Raw genomic sequence first — 19,360 nt, 5'->3', positions numbered from 1 at the left:
AGAAAATGGATAGAAAACTTTCAAGAGTTTACTATAGCCCGAAAGGATTTTGGAAGGGATTGGGTGCAGTGAAAAAGTTGGCAGAAGAAGCTCGGGTTCCTGAAGATGTTACAAAGCTCTGGCTGATGAGACAAGCCATCTGGCAGATTTATTTGCCTGCACCTAAACATATCCCACGACCAACGTTTGATGTTGATTTTCCAAATGCAGTCCATCAGGCTGATCTTCTTTTCCTTCCTCATGACAAACTTTTTAGAAAGGTCTATAAATATGCATTGACAGTGGTCGATGTTGCGAGCAGATTCAAGGCTGCTGAACCTCTCACCTCAAAAGAATCTTCTGAGGTCTCAAAGGCTTTCCAGACAATCTACAAAAGAGGACCATTGAGATGGCCAAAAATTCTTCAGGTTGATCCTGGACGTGAATTCATGGGTGAAACAACTAAAGAGATGGCAAAGCATGATGTGAGAATTAGAAGAGGAAACGTAAACGTTCATAGAGATCAGGGGATAGTTGAGCGATTTAATCAAACTTTGGGTGAGCGCCTTTTCAGTTTCCAATACGGCCAAGAGATGAACTTCAAAGACAGAACGAGATCAACAGAATGGGTGAAGAGGCTTCCAGAAGTTGTTTCTGCATTAAATCGTGAGGAGACAAGATTGACTGGAAAGAAACCAATTAACGCAATCAAAGAAAAGGTGGTTGACGCAAAGAGTTCAACTTCTTATTCAAGACCTGTTGGCTTGAAAGAAAAGAGACTTGACTATTCAAAAAACGTGAGATATCTCTATGCTCCCGGCGAGTTAGAAGGTGGAGACAGAAGAGCAACAGATCCAATCTGGTCTCTAAAAGTTTTCAATATCGAAAAAGCACTTGTGAATGAAAAAGAACCTGTTCTTTACTATCTGAAAGATGGACCAAAGCGGGGATTTTTCAGAGAAGAGCTTCAGATTGTTCCACCTAAAACTGAGCTACCTCCTGAAGGAATTCGATGAGGAGAATGCTTCATAAGCCTCTATGTGTTTTTTCTGAGATATTGTCATTAGTTTTTCTGATGGTTCAAACGAATTTTGAGATTGTCTTGAGAATCAATGTAATCTCAAAATTCTTCAATTTTGCCTTAAAATAAACTGCGCCAATCGTTTTGCCTTAAAATCATCGTTGTTGAGCAAAACTGCCCTGTTTTTCAGGCAATTGTGCCAGAAACCCACTGAATCAAATCTTCAATTTTTCTTTGATTTTTTTTTTGAAAGAAACTGTGTCCTTCATTTTGCCTGAAAAACATGGTTCTTTTTTTTAAAGAGATAAAAAATGAAAAAAAATCAGTTTTCAAAATTGCCCTGTTTTTCGGGGTCTTTTTAAAATATGCCAAAAACCCCCTTTTCCTACTACTGTGCTGTTTGAGAGCAACAAGAGCAACCATGCTGTTTGAGAGCAACTGATTCTCAGTTTTCGCGCAAGAAATTAAAAAACGAAGAATCTCTCGCTCCTCCTTCTTTCTTTGCTCTCAATTCAAACAGTATGGAAACGCTTGCTATGCAGGCTACAATGAACAAGCAGTGTATGCTATGTAATTGCAGTCTTAAAAGTTAAATTTGGTAATATTTCTATGGAAAATGTTTTTAATCCATCGAAAAGGAAGGACTGCAAGGGTGAAATTTTAGCGCAAAATCTTCAGAGAGCTGGATTCGAGGTGGTGAAATGTGACAAGTTTTCAAGTCACGTTTGTAATCCTTGTGCTGGAAAGATTCAAAATCTTGGATCACTGTATTCATTCGTCCAGCGATCTTTACAAGGTAAAGTTTGCTACAGCTACTCCAACAAAGTCAACTTTGGCAAACAAGCGCTTACTGGGCACTCCAGAGGGAAAGAGTCTGATCCGCAAAGCAGTTTGAGCACTATCGCCGGCGACCAAAACAAAAAAGGGAAAGTCTTAACGGAAAACTTTGGAATTTGTGCAGGAAAAGCTTCAAGCTTCTGAGGAGGAAAAACGATGATAGTGGCCAGTATCTGAACACAGACCATCTTCCTGAAAGTGGCCTCCAAGTCAAGGTTGTTTTTAAAACCGAGTCTGGAAATATTCTCATAAGAATTCCCCACGATAAGACCACTAAATGTTTAATGATGCAAGTATGGAAGACCGAACAGGGTTTATTTCCATTGGAGCACTTTACTTCACTGATGGTTATTGTTCCCCAGAGCCAGAAGCGGCTGCAAGAAGAGGTGAAGTCCACAAAATATATGCAAGTATGTGACAAAAAATGGCTGGTAGCAACTATGAGTATAGCAAAACATTGAGAATTGTTTCCTGAGAGTCTAATAAAAGCTGTCAACAAAAATGCCTCTGATGAAATGTCAGAATACCTGAAATCTGAAAGCATGTTGCTTTTCCGTAAGACCCAATCTGGTAAATATCGGCGCATCTGGTTCTCTCCGAAGTAAGTCTTTAACTGAGGAATCGTCGATGATGTCCCCCTCTAAGTAGTAAAAGTTAAAAGTTTGAGATGTTTGAATTATTGTCAATTCAAGTACTAAAAGCTTCCCAAATAAAACGTACGTAAACGTCCGAGTGCAAGCTACGTGATATACTTACTTTCGAAAGCTGTTTTAATTTCCTTTCCAAATGAGGTTTCTATCTTCTGTAGCAATGAGGACTCCTCCTTGTTGGATATATTAGTTGTTGAAGCACTTTCCAATTCTTCAGCCATTTTGCCAAAGGCAAAATGGCAGCGACAGATGTAGGTAAAGAAATGCACCAAACTTAGCTGTGGCTTACATTGACTTTTATTACGGCATTTCCTATTGGATTGTTTTCCCGCCTTTTTTTTCTGACATCACGTCGTGCTTGGATTTGCCAAGGAAGCCCGCTGTTCCACTGAATTGCTGGCGTATCTACTTAAAGCAGACATGGCGGTTCCTTTGGTGGCTTGAGAAAATATAATTAAACTTCCGAACTTTATGTCCTGATGAGCAGTTATTTTACAGAAGGAGCGAATATACCTTGGTCCAGAGATGAAATTTCTGGTTGCGATTGCAATGAAAAAATGTACAGACATGTACACTGCCCTTGCTTTGCGTGCAATGGAAGGGCAACTGACAGAAAAACGGAACTTCGACACTGGAAAGAAACGTATCAGTTGGCAACCACCAATTCTGCTTGTGTTGTTAACAGTGACTTAGACAATGATTCACACATTTCAGACGATATATTCTTTGAAGATGTTGGAGAATGTGACCAACCAGTGGAAAACGAATTTGGAACTGGTTGTACATGTAACCCTGAACCGAGACGAGATCTGCAACATAGTGATAGGATTGACGACGATGAAGGAAACTCCATCCAGAATCCCATGAAGAAGTAGTAATCAAGGCGGTTCTTGAGGCATTGAGAATAAAGCATAAAAGTGGAGTGTCAGTGAGTACGTTTGAAGATGTCTTGGAGTATGGAAAAACATTGTTATATACATCTTTAGGTGATGATGTGGATAGTGACATTTTGAGTACTTTATGGCCAAAGAGTTGGAATGATGTGCAATTACTTTTGAAAGAGGAGGGCTATGAAGATGCTAAACAATATTTCATTTGTTTTTGTCGTGAGGAAAAAGAATTCGCAAGGGATGGAAAGACCACCAAGAAGTTTGTTTATGATGGAAAGTATGGTGTCATGGAAAACAAACACAACAGGTGTCCTTACTGTGGTAATGAAGGCTACATAAAATACATGTACTTGGGTCTGGAAAATAAAGTGAAAAACTGGTTTAGAAGTAAAACTATGTGTACAAAAATCTTGGCACATTAGTATGGAAAAGAACACTGGTTAGAGAATAGGGAAGGCTGGGATTTGAAGAAAGAGATATGGGATGGAAATCGGTGGTCAGAGCTTCAGTGGTTTTGGAACCCACAGAGTGTTTGGGCTTTGCCAACTCGTTGCGTTCACTGTGACATTCCTATATCTACAGACCACCTCATAAACTCACCAGATCATGATGGAGAAGGGGTCTTTAAAGTAGTTGAATGTCCTGTTTGCTTTGAAAACTTTGAACATATTAACATGGCCAAAGGTTCTCCATTAAACTTGGCACTCATAGGGGACTTTGAGGGCTGGCAGCCATTTGGTACAAGTTATAGAGGATCGGGGTCTTTTGAAGTTACCATTGCCAATATGAAAAAGAGTGAAAGAAATCATGTGGATGAAGTGTATGTTGTAGGATTTGTGCCATGCTTTTAAGTTCCAAATCTACCAGAGTCACTGGATCCATTCTTGCAGCCTTTTGTGAATGATTTGTGCAATGGGTTTATTCAAGGTTTTCAAGTAGACTACCCCACAGGAATCACAATTGCTGGCTATGAACCTTCTCCCTTAGAATCTGTGCGATTGCTATTATTGTGCTGGACAGCTGACCATCCTGGACAATGAGAAACAGGAAAGTTTTTGAACCAAGGGAGGTGTGGATGTCGTAGGTGCAAGATGGTAGACCAGCATCTTGAGACCAGCTCAAATACACACTATTATTATGGCCAAAATCGCTTCCATTATAGACATCCATGGGGACAGAGGACCATTGAATCAGAACTTGTTAATATTTTTGACATTGAATATGAAAGCAGCTCAAGTGTTAGAAAAAAAATGTCTTCAGAGAGGGGTTTTACTGGCCTGTCCATTTTTCATAAATACCTTTATCCTCTCTATGGATTTGACATTTTGAATCATCTTGTTTATGATGTGTATCACACTGTTCCCCTCAATGTTGTCAAGAATCAGGTTGTTAGAGCTTTGGATCTTGAAATGCTGGACAAAGCCAAGCTTGATAAACAAATTGAAAACTTTCCTTGGACAGGTGAATTCAAGGATGGAAGGCTCCCAAGACACCTTGGAAAAGACTGCAAGGGTATTGGTTATTGGAAAGCTGAAAGTTTTCAGAAATACTCTTTTCCAATGGCAGAATGTATCATGGAGAGTCAAGTTACCAATCACAGGGAATTTGAAATTGTGTCCCCTGTATCAAGGGTAAGGTGGTACAACCCTCAAAAAATCAACATTTTTTCATGTTTTTTTACAAAAAGTTATCTATATCACCTAAATTGACACATGGAGACAACTGTATTTTTGCAGTTTTTGACTTGATATTTTATTATTGCTGCTGAGAATTAGCAAATGATGCCCCCCGGTGGGCAACCAAACAAGAACAGTCATAACTCTTTAACATTAGATTAAAAATTCACAAAATTTTTAGACAATGATCTTTACATGCACCTGCATGCAATGAACTACAGAAACACCTCTCAGTCATATAGAATGGAAAATATTAAAGAAAACACAACAACTTTGAGGAATTGATAAGATGAGCAATCTCATTTTGGTCATTTAACAACAAAAGATGCACCTAAGTGTATGTTTCTAGTTCATTGCATGCAAAAATATACTGAGATCTCTCACTCCAAAAATGAGAAGAATTGAATAAAACGCTGGAAAGTTATCTTTGCTAGCGTGTCGGTAGTTTCATAAAATTCGAAATTGAGAGAAAACTGGTTTAAAGTTTTTAAACTGATTTTTTCAAGACTTGAACACAGTTTCCATGAATTGAATTGTTCAAAACTGACCAGGGCCATAGCTGACTCCTTCAGTTTGCTTATTATGGTCATCTTTTCGTTTTTTAAGGCCCCTAATCACTTTGCGTCGCTTCTTGGTAGTAGCTTTGCTTTTATGTTGCGCAATATTGGCCGTTTTTATACTAGAGGACGCATTATCCGTCCAGACGGATAATGCGTCTCTTGTGGTATGCGTCTAGTGTAAAGACGGGACGAATAACAAGACGAACTACGAAAGACGAACGAGATATTCCGCGTGGCGAAAAAAAAAAGAATGGGCACTAGTGTGCCTTGTTTGGCGGTAGAATTTAAAGATGGCGGCCGCGCTTGAACTTCTCAAATTTTTTTCCCGTAAGAGAAAGGCAGAACAAGAGTTTTTAGGTGACCAATATAGGTTAAAGGAAGAAATGGCAAAGAAACGTTTTTGTAGGGAGATGGAGTTCGAAACTGAAGCTTCACAGCCCGCTGTTATGTCAGCAATCGTGATTACAAAAAGCGACAGAAACGAGCGTGGTCATGATAAGTTGAGGAACGGAAATTGGTGGACAAACGGATATCAAAACTGGGATGAAGAATCTTTCAAGAAAAGGTTAAGGGTGTCTCGAGACACTTTTGAATTTATTCTAAGCGAAATTAAAGACCTTATCGTGAAGGAGCCCACTCGCATGAAGCCTCACCCTACTCCGCCTGCTACCCAGTTGGCTTTATGTCTATACAGACTAGCACACGGGTGCACGTTTTTGACCGTTGGAGACCTCTTTGGGGTTGCAGAATCAACTGCTCACATCATTTTCCAAGACGTTTGTAAGGCCATTGTGGGATGTTTGTATGACAGATTCGTTTACCTGCCAAGAAATCTACAAGAGTGGAGTCAAGAACTGGAAAATTTTCTGGGAAATTGGGAGTTTCCTTGTGTTGGGGCGTGGGATGGGTTTCATGTTTACGTAAGCACTAAACTTAAGAACTTTTACAGTTACAAGAAGAGGTATTCAGTTACAAACATGGGATTCATTGGTTATAACAAGCGTTTTATGTGAGCTGCAGTGGGCGCCCCAGGATCCACACATGACTCTAGGCTTTTAAGAAGTTGTGGTATTTATTCTGACATCGAATCTGGTCACGTGCTTCCTAACAGGTCTTTGAATCTTGACCCTTATGGGGAGATTCCGTTTACCACTGTGGGTGATTCAGCCTTTCCCAACCATTCCTGGCTTCTAAAACCATACAAAGATGGGACAAGGGTACCTAAGCAAAGGTATTTTAACAGGAGACTTTGCTCTGCAAGGGTAGTTTCTGAACATGCTTATGGAATGTTAAAGGGGCGGTGGAGAATTCTCTACAAAAAGACAGAATGTCATTTAGACAACATTTCCCTCTTCATCATGACCTGCATTGCTCTCCATAATCTTTGCATCCACCGAAGTGATCCCTGTAACCCCAGGTGGAGACTTCAGGTCAATGAACTTAATCTGATTCGAAATGGAGATGCCCAAGGTGATGATGGAAATACAACAAGAGAAGCCGTTGCCAATTGGTTGTGGGATATCAGAGAGGAAAGAAATGCAGCCCCTTGATTCTGTATTCAAATTAATAACAAAGGCAAAAACTGAGAAACTGAACTTTACTTGATCCTTAGCAGATTTGATGGAAAACAGGTTTTGTTACATGTAAATAGATTCAAATTTGATATTCAAAATATTTTTCAAACATTTTCCCTTCACAATAGATATAGCAAATAATATTTGTTGATACATTAAGTATGAACCAGAAGTTTTGCTTTCCTTTCATCCATTAGTGTAAAAATTACTGCTATTTCAAGTTATTTTAAGTAATCTGGAAGTAAAATACTCTTTGCTAAAGCAACCAAACAACTAGATAAACTGGTAAAAAGGGGGGAGTAGGACAAAATCATAGGGAGGGGGGTCAGGTTTATTTTTTTATATGAAAGGAGATGGAATATTCTTGAAGGCAGTATAAAATGACATGTATTAAGGCAAAAATAGGAGGACAAACAACAACAACAAAAATGAACATGAAGTTCTTATATCAACTAAACAAAAACAGCACAAAAGAAATACTTAATTGTCATTCTCAAAAACCGAGGTTGGTTAAAAGCTTGAGACTGCTTAACAGTCTGATATGAATTATTGGCTTGAAATATTATGATGAAAGACTTGAACTGGTATTTTTACCTACTTGACATAAGTTTTTACATAATTTCAAGTCTTTCAATGGTATTTCCAACCAATTCATGACAGTCCAAAGCAAAACAGCCTTGGTTTCAAAGAATAACAAGTATTTTTGCTGCTGTTTTCTTGTTTATTTGTTGTTGGAACTTCTTGTTAACCTCATCCTCATAGAGGGCATACTGGGGCGGGGGGTGGGGGGGGGGGAGTCATAGCCTAAAAAATAACATTTATTTGAGGGGTGAGTCAAACAGTAAATGAAAAATTTTCAGGGGTTGGTCAAGAATAAAACTTATTGCTTAAAAAAAATTCCCTCCCCCACCCTTTACATAAATAATGACCAGTCCCTAACCAATACATCCAATTCTATAGAAGTGTTATAAAGTTGTAGTTCCGTTAAACTTTGTAACAATGGTTTGTTTCAATTACAGAACAGTAATGATGTTAGTGTCTGGATTACTGGTTACATTTTGGTACCTTTATCACAACTGACAATAAATGGATTACAAGTAAACACAACTGCCTGTAATAACATGTCTGAGGTTTCAATACGCAAGAGGGAAGCTCATGCCCCCTTAAATTCACAGTATTGCTCAATAAAGATAAGTGTGATAGAGGACCCTGTCTATAGAAAAGAAAAGTCCCCCACCAACTCCTCCATAAACATGAGTCCCCCACCCTTAATGGAACTCTTGCTAATACCAACGCATGGATCTTTGATCATTCTGGCTATCCATGTCTAAAATGTGGCTATCTTGGCTATCACTTGCCACTTGATTGGTTGGAGGGGTATGGCTATATGGCATTGGATTGTAATAAGGTACAAGAGGCTGCACAGGTATTGTTTGTTGTTGGAGATGCTGCTGTGCTCCTTGGGGTGGAGGATTTGAATATTTCATGATGATTTGAAGCATCTTTAGCTCATGCTGCCTATTCAATTCCGCTTGCTCTTTCTGAAAAGCAAGAAATTCAGCATGCCTTTCTTTGTCTGCTTCCATCATCTTTTCACAACGCTTTTGCTGTGATTCTCCAAGTGCGTGAAAACTCTTTGCGATCTCATTTATGGCCTGGGACTGACTTCTTACTCGTTTGTTACGACCTAATGGTTTTACGTCCAATGAATTTTTTAAAACTTTCCTTTTAACACCTTCGGTTCCACTCTCACTTGCGGAGGTTAACTCTTCCTCACCATCATCTTCCTGATAACTGCTATGACTTGTTTCTGCCTGCTCTTCGTCACTGTCTGTGTCTGAATTCTCATGAGACAAAACATCTCTTGCTTTGGAAGCAATTTCCAGGTTACCATGGGTGTCCGAAAAAATTGGATTTATGATTTTGTACCACTCAGACTCTTTTATTGGTGACTTACCACTACCTTTCTTGATGCGATCCGTGTATTTACGCCATTGATCTTTTATCCACTTAAATTTCACTCGAAGCTTTTTAACATCAATTCTCAGATGAGTTAAAGCCTTTTTCGATTTAGACTGACGATGTTCTCTGTCATTTTCTTCTTTAAATTCTTCGGAGGATATGCGCTCCTCAAAGGCTTTCTTTATATCCTCGAAGACAGGTTTGTTTGCAGTCTTCTTCAACGCAAGCGTGTCCAGTTTGTAAGCAAATTTGTTTGTTTCGTCTGCCAGAACAAGGGCGAAGTACTTGAGCTCTGTTTCTGTCCATGGTCGACTTCGCTCTTTTGCACTTGACTCCGCCATGTTGTTTTCTTGGGCGGATAACCGCTGGCTTTTTTCCGACACGGTCTCATTTCTTAACGTTATTCGTCCGTTGCCCGTCTTTACACACAAAGACGCATTATGCGTCCAGACGAACTACCTTTCGAAGTGCGTCGTTCAAGACGCACTTCAAATGAAAGTTCGTCTAGACGTATAATGCGTCTTATGCCCGTCTTTACACGAGAGACGCATAACCGGACGAACTACAAATGTTTGCCCAAGTTCGTCCAGACGGATAATGCGTCTCTAGTATAAAAACGGCCATTAACTCTAAGCTGGTCTTGGAGTCTGCAACCCTCCTCGGTATATTTGCCAGAAGGAATACCAAGGGCTTGGAAAAGCTTAATAATACTCATTGAACCAATATTAAAATAAGAAACAGCATCATAAAGTCCTAATTCTAATGTCTCCCTTCCAACATAAATTTCTTTTGGAATCCTTTGCCATACCATGCCATTCAAAGACTCATTTTGATTTTGTGTCTTGCCATGTAAGCACTTCTGCAATAAGTTGTTCTCACTAAGTCGAATATATTCAGGCTTTAGCTTGGCAATAACAGGTAAAGGAAGGCCAGGTCCATGCTTAAAGAGATTCGTATGGTTGGCTTTGTCCTTTTGATACTTGCACCAACTTGCACTACCTGTTGGGCAGTGGTCATGAAGTGGGCGTGCCTCACTTGAGGCACAATGCATGAGGCTAGCATGGATAGCTTTCTTCATTCCAGCCAAATTTCCAACATTGCACCTTATGGCAATGCCATAATAGTTCTGCAGTTTATCAATTAGACTATCTGTGAGTTTCCCTCTGCCTCCAAGGCCTGGATTGTCACGTTTTAATTTGCGAAGTGCAGTTCCAACCCTCTTCTGCACATGACCAATGCATTCTTTCTTTTCCACTAAAATTCCAGCATCTTGATAAATATTCTTTATCCTGGAAAAACTCTTGCTGTCCCCATCCCCATAAAATTCAGTGTACCTGAGATTGTGCAGCTCAAATGACCTTTGAAATATGCGCTCTGCACCCTCTGGTTCCATAGCAGGTGCTGATCCCTGGAAATTTGACTTGCAAGTGGTGTGATCAGCTCTCCACATCTGATATTAGAGAGAATTCTTGTCCATTTGTTCATGCCGCTCACACTGTTTGCATCCTTGGCTTAGGGCCTCCACATCAAGAACCTTTCCTGTGTCCATAGATATGACAGTCACACAACCATTGCGTGATGAGTAGCCTCTCTTTTGCCATGTTCCGTCACAAGAAACACCACAGTTCACAGGTAGACCTTCAGAAGAATTTACATCCTTCTTGAGAGATAAAACTTCTTCTCCTGCCTTTTTCATTGTTTCCTTTGCAATCGCTTTCATGTGACGGCCGATTACGCGCGAGTTGCTGAGGAAAGCTTTCTCATTTGGAGGTGGAGGCATGTTCATAATTGTGCAGAATTTCCTTGCACCAGCATAACCCTTTCCAAGAGTTCTCATACCATAAACGATTCGCCGATTTACTTCAAAACTCTTTCCTTGCTTTTTTGATGTGCAAAATGAATGTTTCCATCCACACTGCTCGCACAGCAAACGCAAAGTTGACGCACATCCCTTCCGTTTCAAATTATCTTCCATAAACAAAAGACTGAAATCGCTGCATTCGCCACAACGTAGCAAAGAAAAAACGGACGATAGCACCTCCATATCGCAGAACCTGAACCCTGTAATGGATGGACTGGTTTCCTCTTTATCTACCTTGATCAGCTTAGGCTTGGGTTTGTCTTCTTGGGAAGTTGATTGAAGCTTTCGATACGAAGCCGAAGATTCCTTCGCTTCGCTCTGATCATGTGAAATGCCGTCTGTGGATTCACGTATCCCACTCGAAGCGCTTTCGACAACAATCGACTCTTCTTCGTTAATTCTTGGACTATTTGAAAAGCGATTTCCATAAAATTTGCGCTTCTTGCGTCTCTGAGACGAAAATTTCGGCATTTTGATGATTGAAGCTCTCTCACTTGCGAAAATTCACAACTGAATGATTGATAATAACGGCTGTTCACCGAAATATATCAAAACGAGGCTGAAAGTCATTGTTGGGCCCCAGTCTCCCAATAGCTTACTCAAGACGCAATCAGCTTGCTTTGATCTGGGAGGAAATCGCACTTTTAGGCCCTAAAAGGACGCATTTAAAAATGCGTTTCCATGGCAACGGAACAACAGTGCCTTAGAAATTGCATTTTATTACTATTTCCTGACAAATTATTCACAAAAAGACATTTGGGGCTATTAAACAAAAGCCTTTGGAAGAAATGGATGGACTCATGATATGATCAAGTTGCACAAAACTTGGCATGGCGACTTAATATACTTGTGGAAGAAGTACAAGGTTTGGCAATGTGTACCATCTCAATGCACAACTTACTTCATATTCATGAAGACATTTTAAATTTTTCTGCTCCAGATAACGTTTGGTGTGCTGTATTTGAAAGAGCTGTGAAGGAGTATGTAAAGAAGTCACACAATGGAAAAGGCATTGAAACTACATTTGCACATGTTGAAGCAATAAGAGAATACTTGAAATCAGTAGAGAAGAAAAAGGAAACTCTCCCAGGAAGGCATGATGTTTCACTGGTGAGTCCTAAAAAGACTGAGAACATCAAATATTAGTTATTATATTAGCCCTAGTGGAATATTTTATTGGTGGTTAGTATGGTTATAAAATTGTACTTGGAAGTTTTCAGTAATAGCTGGCAATGTAATATCTTGAGTTTTCTCTGAAGCCATACATAGGGTAGTGCAAAGTCTTTCACCTCTGTTTTCTATGACTGATAATCAACTTTATCAACTTGCAGCACCTTGTTGACTATTCCCTCTTAGAAAGTTCGAGATTGTAGTCTAACTGCTAAAAACATCGTGTCATTGTCATGTCCTTCTAAAGTGGCACACTTGGTTAATGTATTCACATTGTGAATGCCTTTCTACTTAAATCTCCTTTCAGGGAATAGCTTGCTCTAATGATACACCCAAGGTACTTTCACAAATGGAGCCTGCACCAAGAAGACCCTTTCTTGTAGGTTCAGCATCAAATATCAAGCCTGTTGCGGGTGACAACTGTCACAAAATTGCCGAGCTATTGGGAATTTCTCATTTGGAAGTTCGAGTGGCTGCATTTTCTACCAAGAGATGCTTCAAACAAGACACTGGTTTTGATGGAACTGCCTTTGCCTGTGGAGAACATGTGATTGCACTTGTCGATGGGCAAGAAACTGTCATCGAGCTGCAAGAATTTCTGTCTGTCCGTAGTGAAGGTGATTTTAGTAGTTTATTAGGCCAAGGAATTTGTTATCCATTACAAAGAGGAGATAATGGTGAAGCTGACAGAAACTATTGGAGTGGTTTTGTTAAGGTTAAATGCCAACCTCTTGCCAACTCCATGGTCTTTTTGGTGGAAGACATTTGCAGGAAAGTAATTCTCTTATGTATATGTGCACGATCCTTCACAGTAAAGCACTATTTGAGCAATAGTGAAAATCAGACCTGAAAAAAAATTTCAAGCCTGTACGGGATGCGAACCACTGACCTCTGCGATACTAGTGCAGCGCTCTACCAATTGAGCTAACAAGCCAACTGGGAGCAGGCCATCAAATTAATTCGACATAAACCCGTAGATGATAAATCAAACAACAACAAACATATGAAACATATGTTTATAGTTCATACGTATATAGTATATGTATATAGTTCATTTATACAGTTCATACATATGTTCGCAGAGGTCAGTGGTTCGAATCCCGTACAGGCCTGAAATTTTTTTCAGGTCTGATTTTCACTATTGCTCAAATAGTGCTTTACTGCGAAGGATCGTGCACATATACGTTTCATAACTGCAGTTCATACATATGTTTCATATGTTTGTTGTTGTTTAAAGTAATTCTCTATCCAAGTGATCACAATTTTTTAACAGTAGTGGATTACATGCGACATTTCAAGCAACTTCCATATCCATTAATTGTGCCTGGATATCCTGAGGTAGGGCACATGATACTTATACAGGGTGAATCCAATGAAGACATTTGGGATGGACACATTGAAAGTGTTGATTTTATTAACAAGACAGTGGATGTCTACTTTTATATCCCAAGTTTGAGATTTCCTAATGGTAATGTCTATGTAAGAGAAATTCGTGGCAGAGGTGCAAGAAATACTGTGGCCTGGGGATCAATGATTTCAATTGCTGAAGGCTGTTGGGACAGTGCCTCAACCTGGATAAAAGCAATTCAGAGTTAATTAAGTGCATGTTATCAATGTTTTTGACACATTCACATGCATTTGAATATGAACTGGTGCATAAATTAAAACAGGTACATATATGTACTGGTCCTTAAAGTTACCACGATGTGTGCAAGTGCATTGCTCAGAAAGTCAGAAAAAAAAACATCCGATTAGATGTTTTAATATGCAGTATTAATGGATGTTTCTAAAAGTCATAGAGCATTTTAGTAAGCTTTTAGTGTGAGTCAGATCATATTGGAAATTTTGTGACTAGCATGGTAATATTCTCATAGCATTCACAACTTTGGTATGGGTCCTAGAAATCCTGGTAAGTCCTGAAATTTTATTATTACCCTTTCATGGACTGGAAAGTCCTGGAAAATGCTGCAAGTCATTGAAATCTTTAAACTCGAGTAATAGAGTTTTTTTTAAAAATAGCTCTCCCTAATATTTTTAGTAACAATTTATTGCTCTGACCACATCATTTTTACCATTAGTTCTTTTCAAAATTTTTTATCCTCATACAGGGTCCTGGTAATATCTATCTAGCCGTGGTTCCTGGAAGACTGTTTCTGAGAGAGGGTACAAACCCTGGGAATAAACTGTGAAAAATAACTTAATTGGGAATCAATTAGGGCAAATATTCCTATTATTCTCACCAGCTTTGGAGTAATATGGGGACTCATTCCCATACTATTAAAAAAATTTGGGAATTTCATGGGAGATGCTCTCATATTATTCACAACCGGTAGTCTAACCGGCAGTCTAAATCCCACAGGGATCAGCGAACGCTTTTCATTCCACTAATTTATTCATGTTTTTCTCATTGCCATGCTCCCACCAATAACGTAGCTCCATTTTCTACCTTTAAAAGCACACACAACCCACAGTTCCTCTATTCACTCCGACGAAGGGCTAACACTCGAAACGTCAGCTTTTGTAATCATTACGGTGGCTAATTTACCATTTCAACTTTGTTGATATAATTTATCCATATTATTCACAACAATGGGAATAGCATGAGGAATATTCCCATATTTTTAACAACTTAAGAATTGCAAGAGGAAATTTCCCTTGTTTACATTTTTGGGAATTAGATGGGGAAATGTTTCCATGTTCACAACTTCAGGATTTACTTGGGAAGTGTTCCCATGTTATTCACAACTTTGGGACTCACTTGGGGTAAAATTTCTGTGGTAAACACAAACTGGGAATTGCTTGGGGAAATGTTCCCATGTTATTCGCAAATTTGGGAATTACTTAAGGAAATGTTCCCATGTTATTCACAAATTTGGGGATTACATGGGGAAATTTTCCCATGCTATTTACAACATTGGGAATTACTAGGGGAAATGTTCCCATGTTATTTACAGCATTGGGAATTACTTGGGGAAATGTTCCCATGTTATTCACAAATTTGGGGATTACATGGGGAAATGTTCCCATGTTATTTACAACATGGGGAATTACTAGGGGAAATGCTCCCATTTTATTTACAAATTTGGGGATTACATGGAGAAATGTTCCCATTGTTATTTACAACATTGGGAATTACTTGGGCAAATGTTACCATTTTATTTACAAATTTTGGGATTACATGGGGAAATGTTCCCACGTTATTCACAAACTTGGGAATTATTAGGGAATATGTTCCCATTTTAGTCACAACTTTGGGCATTATAAGGGGATATGTTCCCATGTTACTCACAAATTTGGGAATTGCTTGGGGAAATGTTCCCATGTTATTCACAAATTTGGGAAAATGTTCCCATATTATTCACAAATTTGGGAATTGCTTGGGGAAATGTTCCCATGTTATTCACAAATTGGGGAATTGCTTGAGGAAATGTTACTATGTTTATTCACAAAATTGGGAATTGCTTGGGGAAATGTTCCCATGTTATTCATAAATTTGGGAATTGCTTGGGGAAATGTTCCCATGTTATTCACAAATTTGGGAATTAATTAGGGAAATGTTCTTATGTTATTTACAACACTGGGAATTACTTGGGGAAATGTTCCCATGTTATTTACAAAAGTTGGGGATTACATTGGGAAATGTTCCCATGTTATTAACAAATTTGGGAATTACTAGATATGAACCCACAGTGTTCAGAAAGGCACATCAGTGCTGTGCAATATTGATCGACACTTTCTCCTGGTTCTTGCTCTCTCTTGTTGAAGAGGTATCGTTCATGCGTCTGATTTCGTTGCGGCAGACAACGAGATTCAAATTTAGCCAGAACGTCATCAATATTGTCAGCGCTTTTGTCTTCAGCAAAGGTAAAGGTGTTAAACAATTGGACTCCTTCTCTTCCAACGATGTTAATAATAATAATAATAATAATAATAATAACGAATTTTTATACAGGATTGAAAACCCATCAGTGTGTAACACTGTTGTCCTTGGGGTCCTGTCAAAATAATAAATAAATAAATAAATAAAATAAAACTTAACAAGATATAATCATTGATCTTAAGGTCTAGAAAAGCATACAATAAAATAAAATGCTCTGAAAAAGGATACCTATAACCACGTTGAGATCGAATTTAACTAAAATAATCTCGCAATTTGTTCTTAAATTTTAGTCTCGAATCTAACGACCTTAGTTCAGCAGGCAGGTTGTTGAAAGTCTTTGCTCCTTGGTAATAGAAGCTCTTTTTACCAAATTCTAAACGTACTTTGGGTAATTTCACTGATATACCGTTATTCCTAGTGGCCTTAGAATGAACCAGTCTTTCGAAGTAGTTCTTAAAGGGTGTGCAAACATTATTCAGGAGACAGTCGAAAACAAACAAACAGCTTTTACGCTTGATCAAATTGTTCACGGATGGGGGATTAAAAGAACTATTGCCAATAACTTTAAAGCCTTGTCATTCGATGTTCTTTATCATTTCCTTTCGGTAATGCGGAAAGCTAAGACAAAGTGTTCCGCAATAGGTAAAAATAGTTGCGATCATAGTGTTATAGATCGATTCTACACACTTTTGGTCGATCAAAGGACGAATTGATCGCAAGAGATTAATTCTGGTTGCAGCTTTTTTATAGATTCGGTCAAAATGTGATGCAAGGTTTAGTGATGAGTCAAGGTGAACACCTAAGTACTTATAGGTAGAGGTGTTATTGATGAGTGTCCCATTAACAGAAAGTTTAAGTTCCTTGTCTTGAAGGTTGATTCGTTTAGCTGTTCCAAATAACATAGACTCCGTCTTGTCCTTTTTTAGGTTAATGATCAGTTCGTTGTCTTTAAACCACTCGCACAGGTTATTCATATCCTCGCTAAGGCTTCTCTGTATAGTATCAATATCTTTAGAAGAGGTATAGATGACTGAATCGTCGGCATAAGTGATAATCTTCGAGTGTTGAAGCGGTTTATGTACATCGTTGAAAAAGATAATGAATAAGATAGGACCCAGGATACTTCCCTGAGGAACACCTATGAGAATGGGTTGAGGTTCTGATAGCACGCCTTTATATTGGACAACTTGTGATCTGCAGAAAAGGTAATCAGTGAACCATGCGAGTTCTGTTCCACGAACTCCGTAAGTTGAAAGCTTGCTCAGGAGGCCAGAGTGACTGATGGTGTCAAACGCCTTTGATAGATCGATGAAAACACAGCCTGTCAGGTTACCATTCTCACCTTCTCTTCTGATAACATCGGTTAGATGAGTAACGGCCAGTTCAGTAGAGCGCATGCGACGGAAGCTGTACTGAAAATGAGAAAGTAGACCATTCTGTTCAAAATGGGCCATCAGCTGCTTAAATACCACTTTCTCCAGGATCTTTGACATTGAAGGAAGTATTGAAATAGGCCTATAATTGTCGATTTCGGCCATTGAACCAGATTTAAAAAGTGGTACAATTTTAGCCGCTTTCCAGTCAGTAGGTATAGACCCTGTTGCGAGAGACAGGTTAATTATATGCGTGAGAGGCTTGGCTATTATATCAGCAGAGTCCTTTAACATTCCAGAAGGAAAGTTGTCAAGGCCAGAGGACTTATTTCTCTTAAGGCTCTTTAATGCATTAAAGACAACCTTATCCGAGACTGATCTAAACTCAAAGTTCTCTAGCGGCTGCTGAGTGTCTATTGTAAGGGGCCTTTTCCAGACAAAATTACAAAGAGGGAAGATCTTTCTTTTTAGAGATCCCGCAACATCAGTGAAGAATTTGCAGAACAAATTTGCAATAACCTCTTTGTCGGTTTCTACTGCTCCATTAACGAGAAAAGCTGCTCCTGGTTCCTTTGTAGACTTTGTAGGGTATAGTTTTTTAATAGCTGACCAAAATTTGTTAGGTGAACCCACAGTCTCCTCTAAGAGTTCACGGTGATACCTGCTTTTGCAATTTTTTACCATACCGTTAACTTTGTTTCGTTGGCGCTTGTACGAAGACCAGTCAATTTCACGATTTGTCTTTCTCGCTTTTCTCAAAAGCTGATCTTTGGTATTCATTTCTTGCTTTACCTTCTGTGTAAGCCATGGGCAGAGTTTCCCTTTGATCCTCTTCTTCATAGCTGGCGCATGCTTATCAATACATTTTTTCAGAATGGCTTTCAAAAAAGACCATGCTTCATTAACACAGGAGGATTTAAAGACAGGTGTGAGACTATTGGACCGTAAATCATTGCAAAAGGATATAGGATCATAATTAGCATAGTTTCGACAGGTGATGGTTCTTGGCTGGAATTTATGGTTATGCAGCTTCCGGACACAACCAATCTTATCATGGTCACTTAAGCCGGCGGGAATGGTTTTAACACTATAAACATTCTGAGGGCGATTTGTGTAAATCACATCTAGCAGTGTTTTTGAATCTTGCGTTACCCTCGTGGGATCCTTGATTAGCTGTTTAAGGCCAAAGGACAATAGCATTGCCTTCAGTTCTTTGTTGTCTGAGCTTACCAAATAATTGCAGTTGATATCGCCTGTCAAAATGCATTCTTTGTTTTTAGATGATACAGCAGAAAGCATCGACTCCAGTTTATTTTCAAAATCTGCACAAAGATGCTTTGAAGAACTCGGGGGGCGATAAATAAAACCAATAAGGATACCCTTAGATTTTGGAAATAGAATTTCTATCCAGATACATTCGATCCCATTGCGTTCCAGGTCTAGTCTTCTATAAAAGGGGACAGAAGAGGAGATATAAACTCCCACACCTCCACCTTTGCCTGTTTTCCTCGGTCTATTAATGAACGTATAGCCATCCAGTTGAAGTTGAGCCTCTTCACTGTCCGATAGATGAGTCTCACTGAGGGATATGATGTCTATATGCTTGGAATCATCGATCATTTGGCATAGACTATCCTTATTCGCCACGAGGCCTCTGATATTTTGATGAATAATTTTAAGCCCATTTTTCGTTGACAAATCCCGAAGATCAGACAGGATGTCATGTGAACTAGAGGAGCCAACAGGACCAGGTTGAAGTTCAACATCATTTGCGAGACGAATAAGTAGTAAGGAAAGAGAGGAATTAATTGTAAAACGGCATCCAAGGAGTAGAAGTCTTGAATTCGGCAGCTGGAGATTCTTTGCATGTTGCGAGCTCGGTGACCGATGGTTAAAATGTTGAATTTTCACTGTCGTCAGACCGTGA

General features: G+C 39.1%; 1 protein-coding gene, 1 non-coding gene and 1 pseudogene across 2 annotated transcripts; 2 read left to right on the top strand and 1 right to left on the bottom strand.

The window, feature by feature from the left end:
• The first annotated feature begins 5 nt into the window (after positions 1–5).
• LOC148723367 (uncharacterized) lies at positions 6–2,919 on the top strand. Its single transcript, XM_088733170.1, has one exon. The coding sequence runs from the start codon at positions 6–8 to the stop codon at positions 993–995; it is 990 nt and encodes a 329-aa protein (XP_088589296.1). The 3' UTR covers positions 996–2,919.
• A 7-nt stretch (positions 2,920–2,926) lies between these two features.
• Positions 2,927–14,221, top strand: LOC111324651 (uncharacterized). The gene is made up of 5 exons (XR_015991687.1): positions 2,927–5,013; positions 5,096–5,109; positions 11,787–12,120; positions 12,488–12,968; positions 13,418–14,221. It is a non-coding gene; the product is annotated as an uncharacterized LOC111324651 (transcript).
• Positions 5,105–11,759, bottom strand: LOC148723366 (uncharacterized; annotated as a pseudogene).
• Positions 14,222–19,360: the final 5,139 nt, after the last annotated feature.

This window comes from Stylophora pistillata, chromosome 9 (genome assembly GCF_964205215.1).
Source record: "Stylophora pistillata chromosome 9, jaStyPist1.2, whole genome shotgun sequence".
Taxonomy (NCBI): Eukaryota; Metazoa; Cnidaria; class Anthozoa; order Scleractinia; family Pocilloporidae; genus Stylophora; species Stylophora pistillata.
This window is presented reverse-complemented; position numbering and strand designations above follow the sequence as displayed.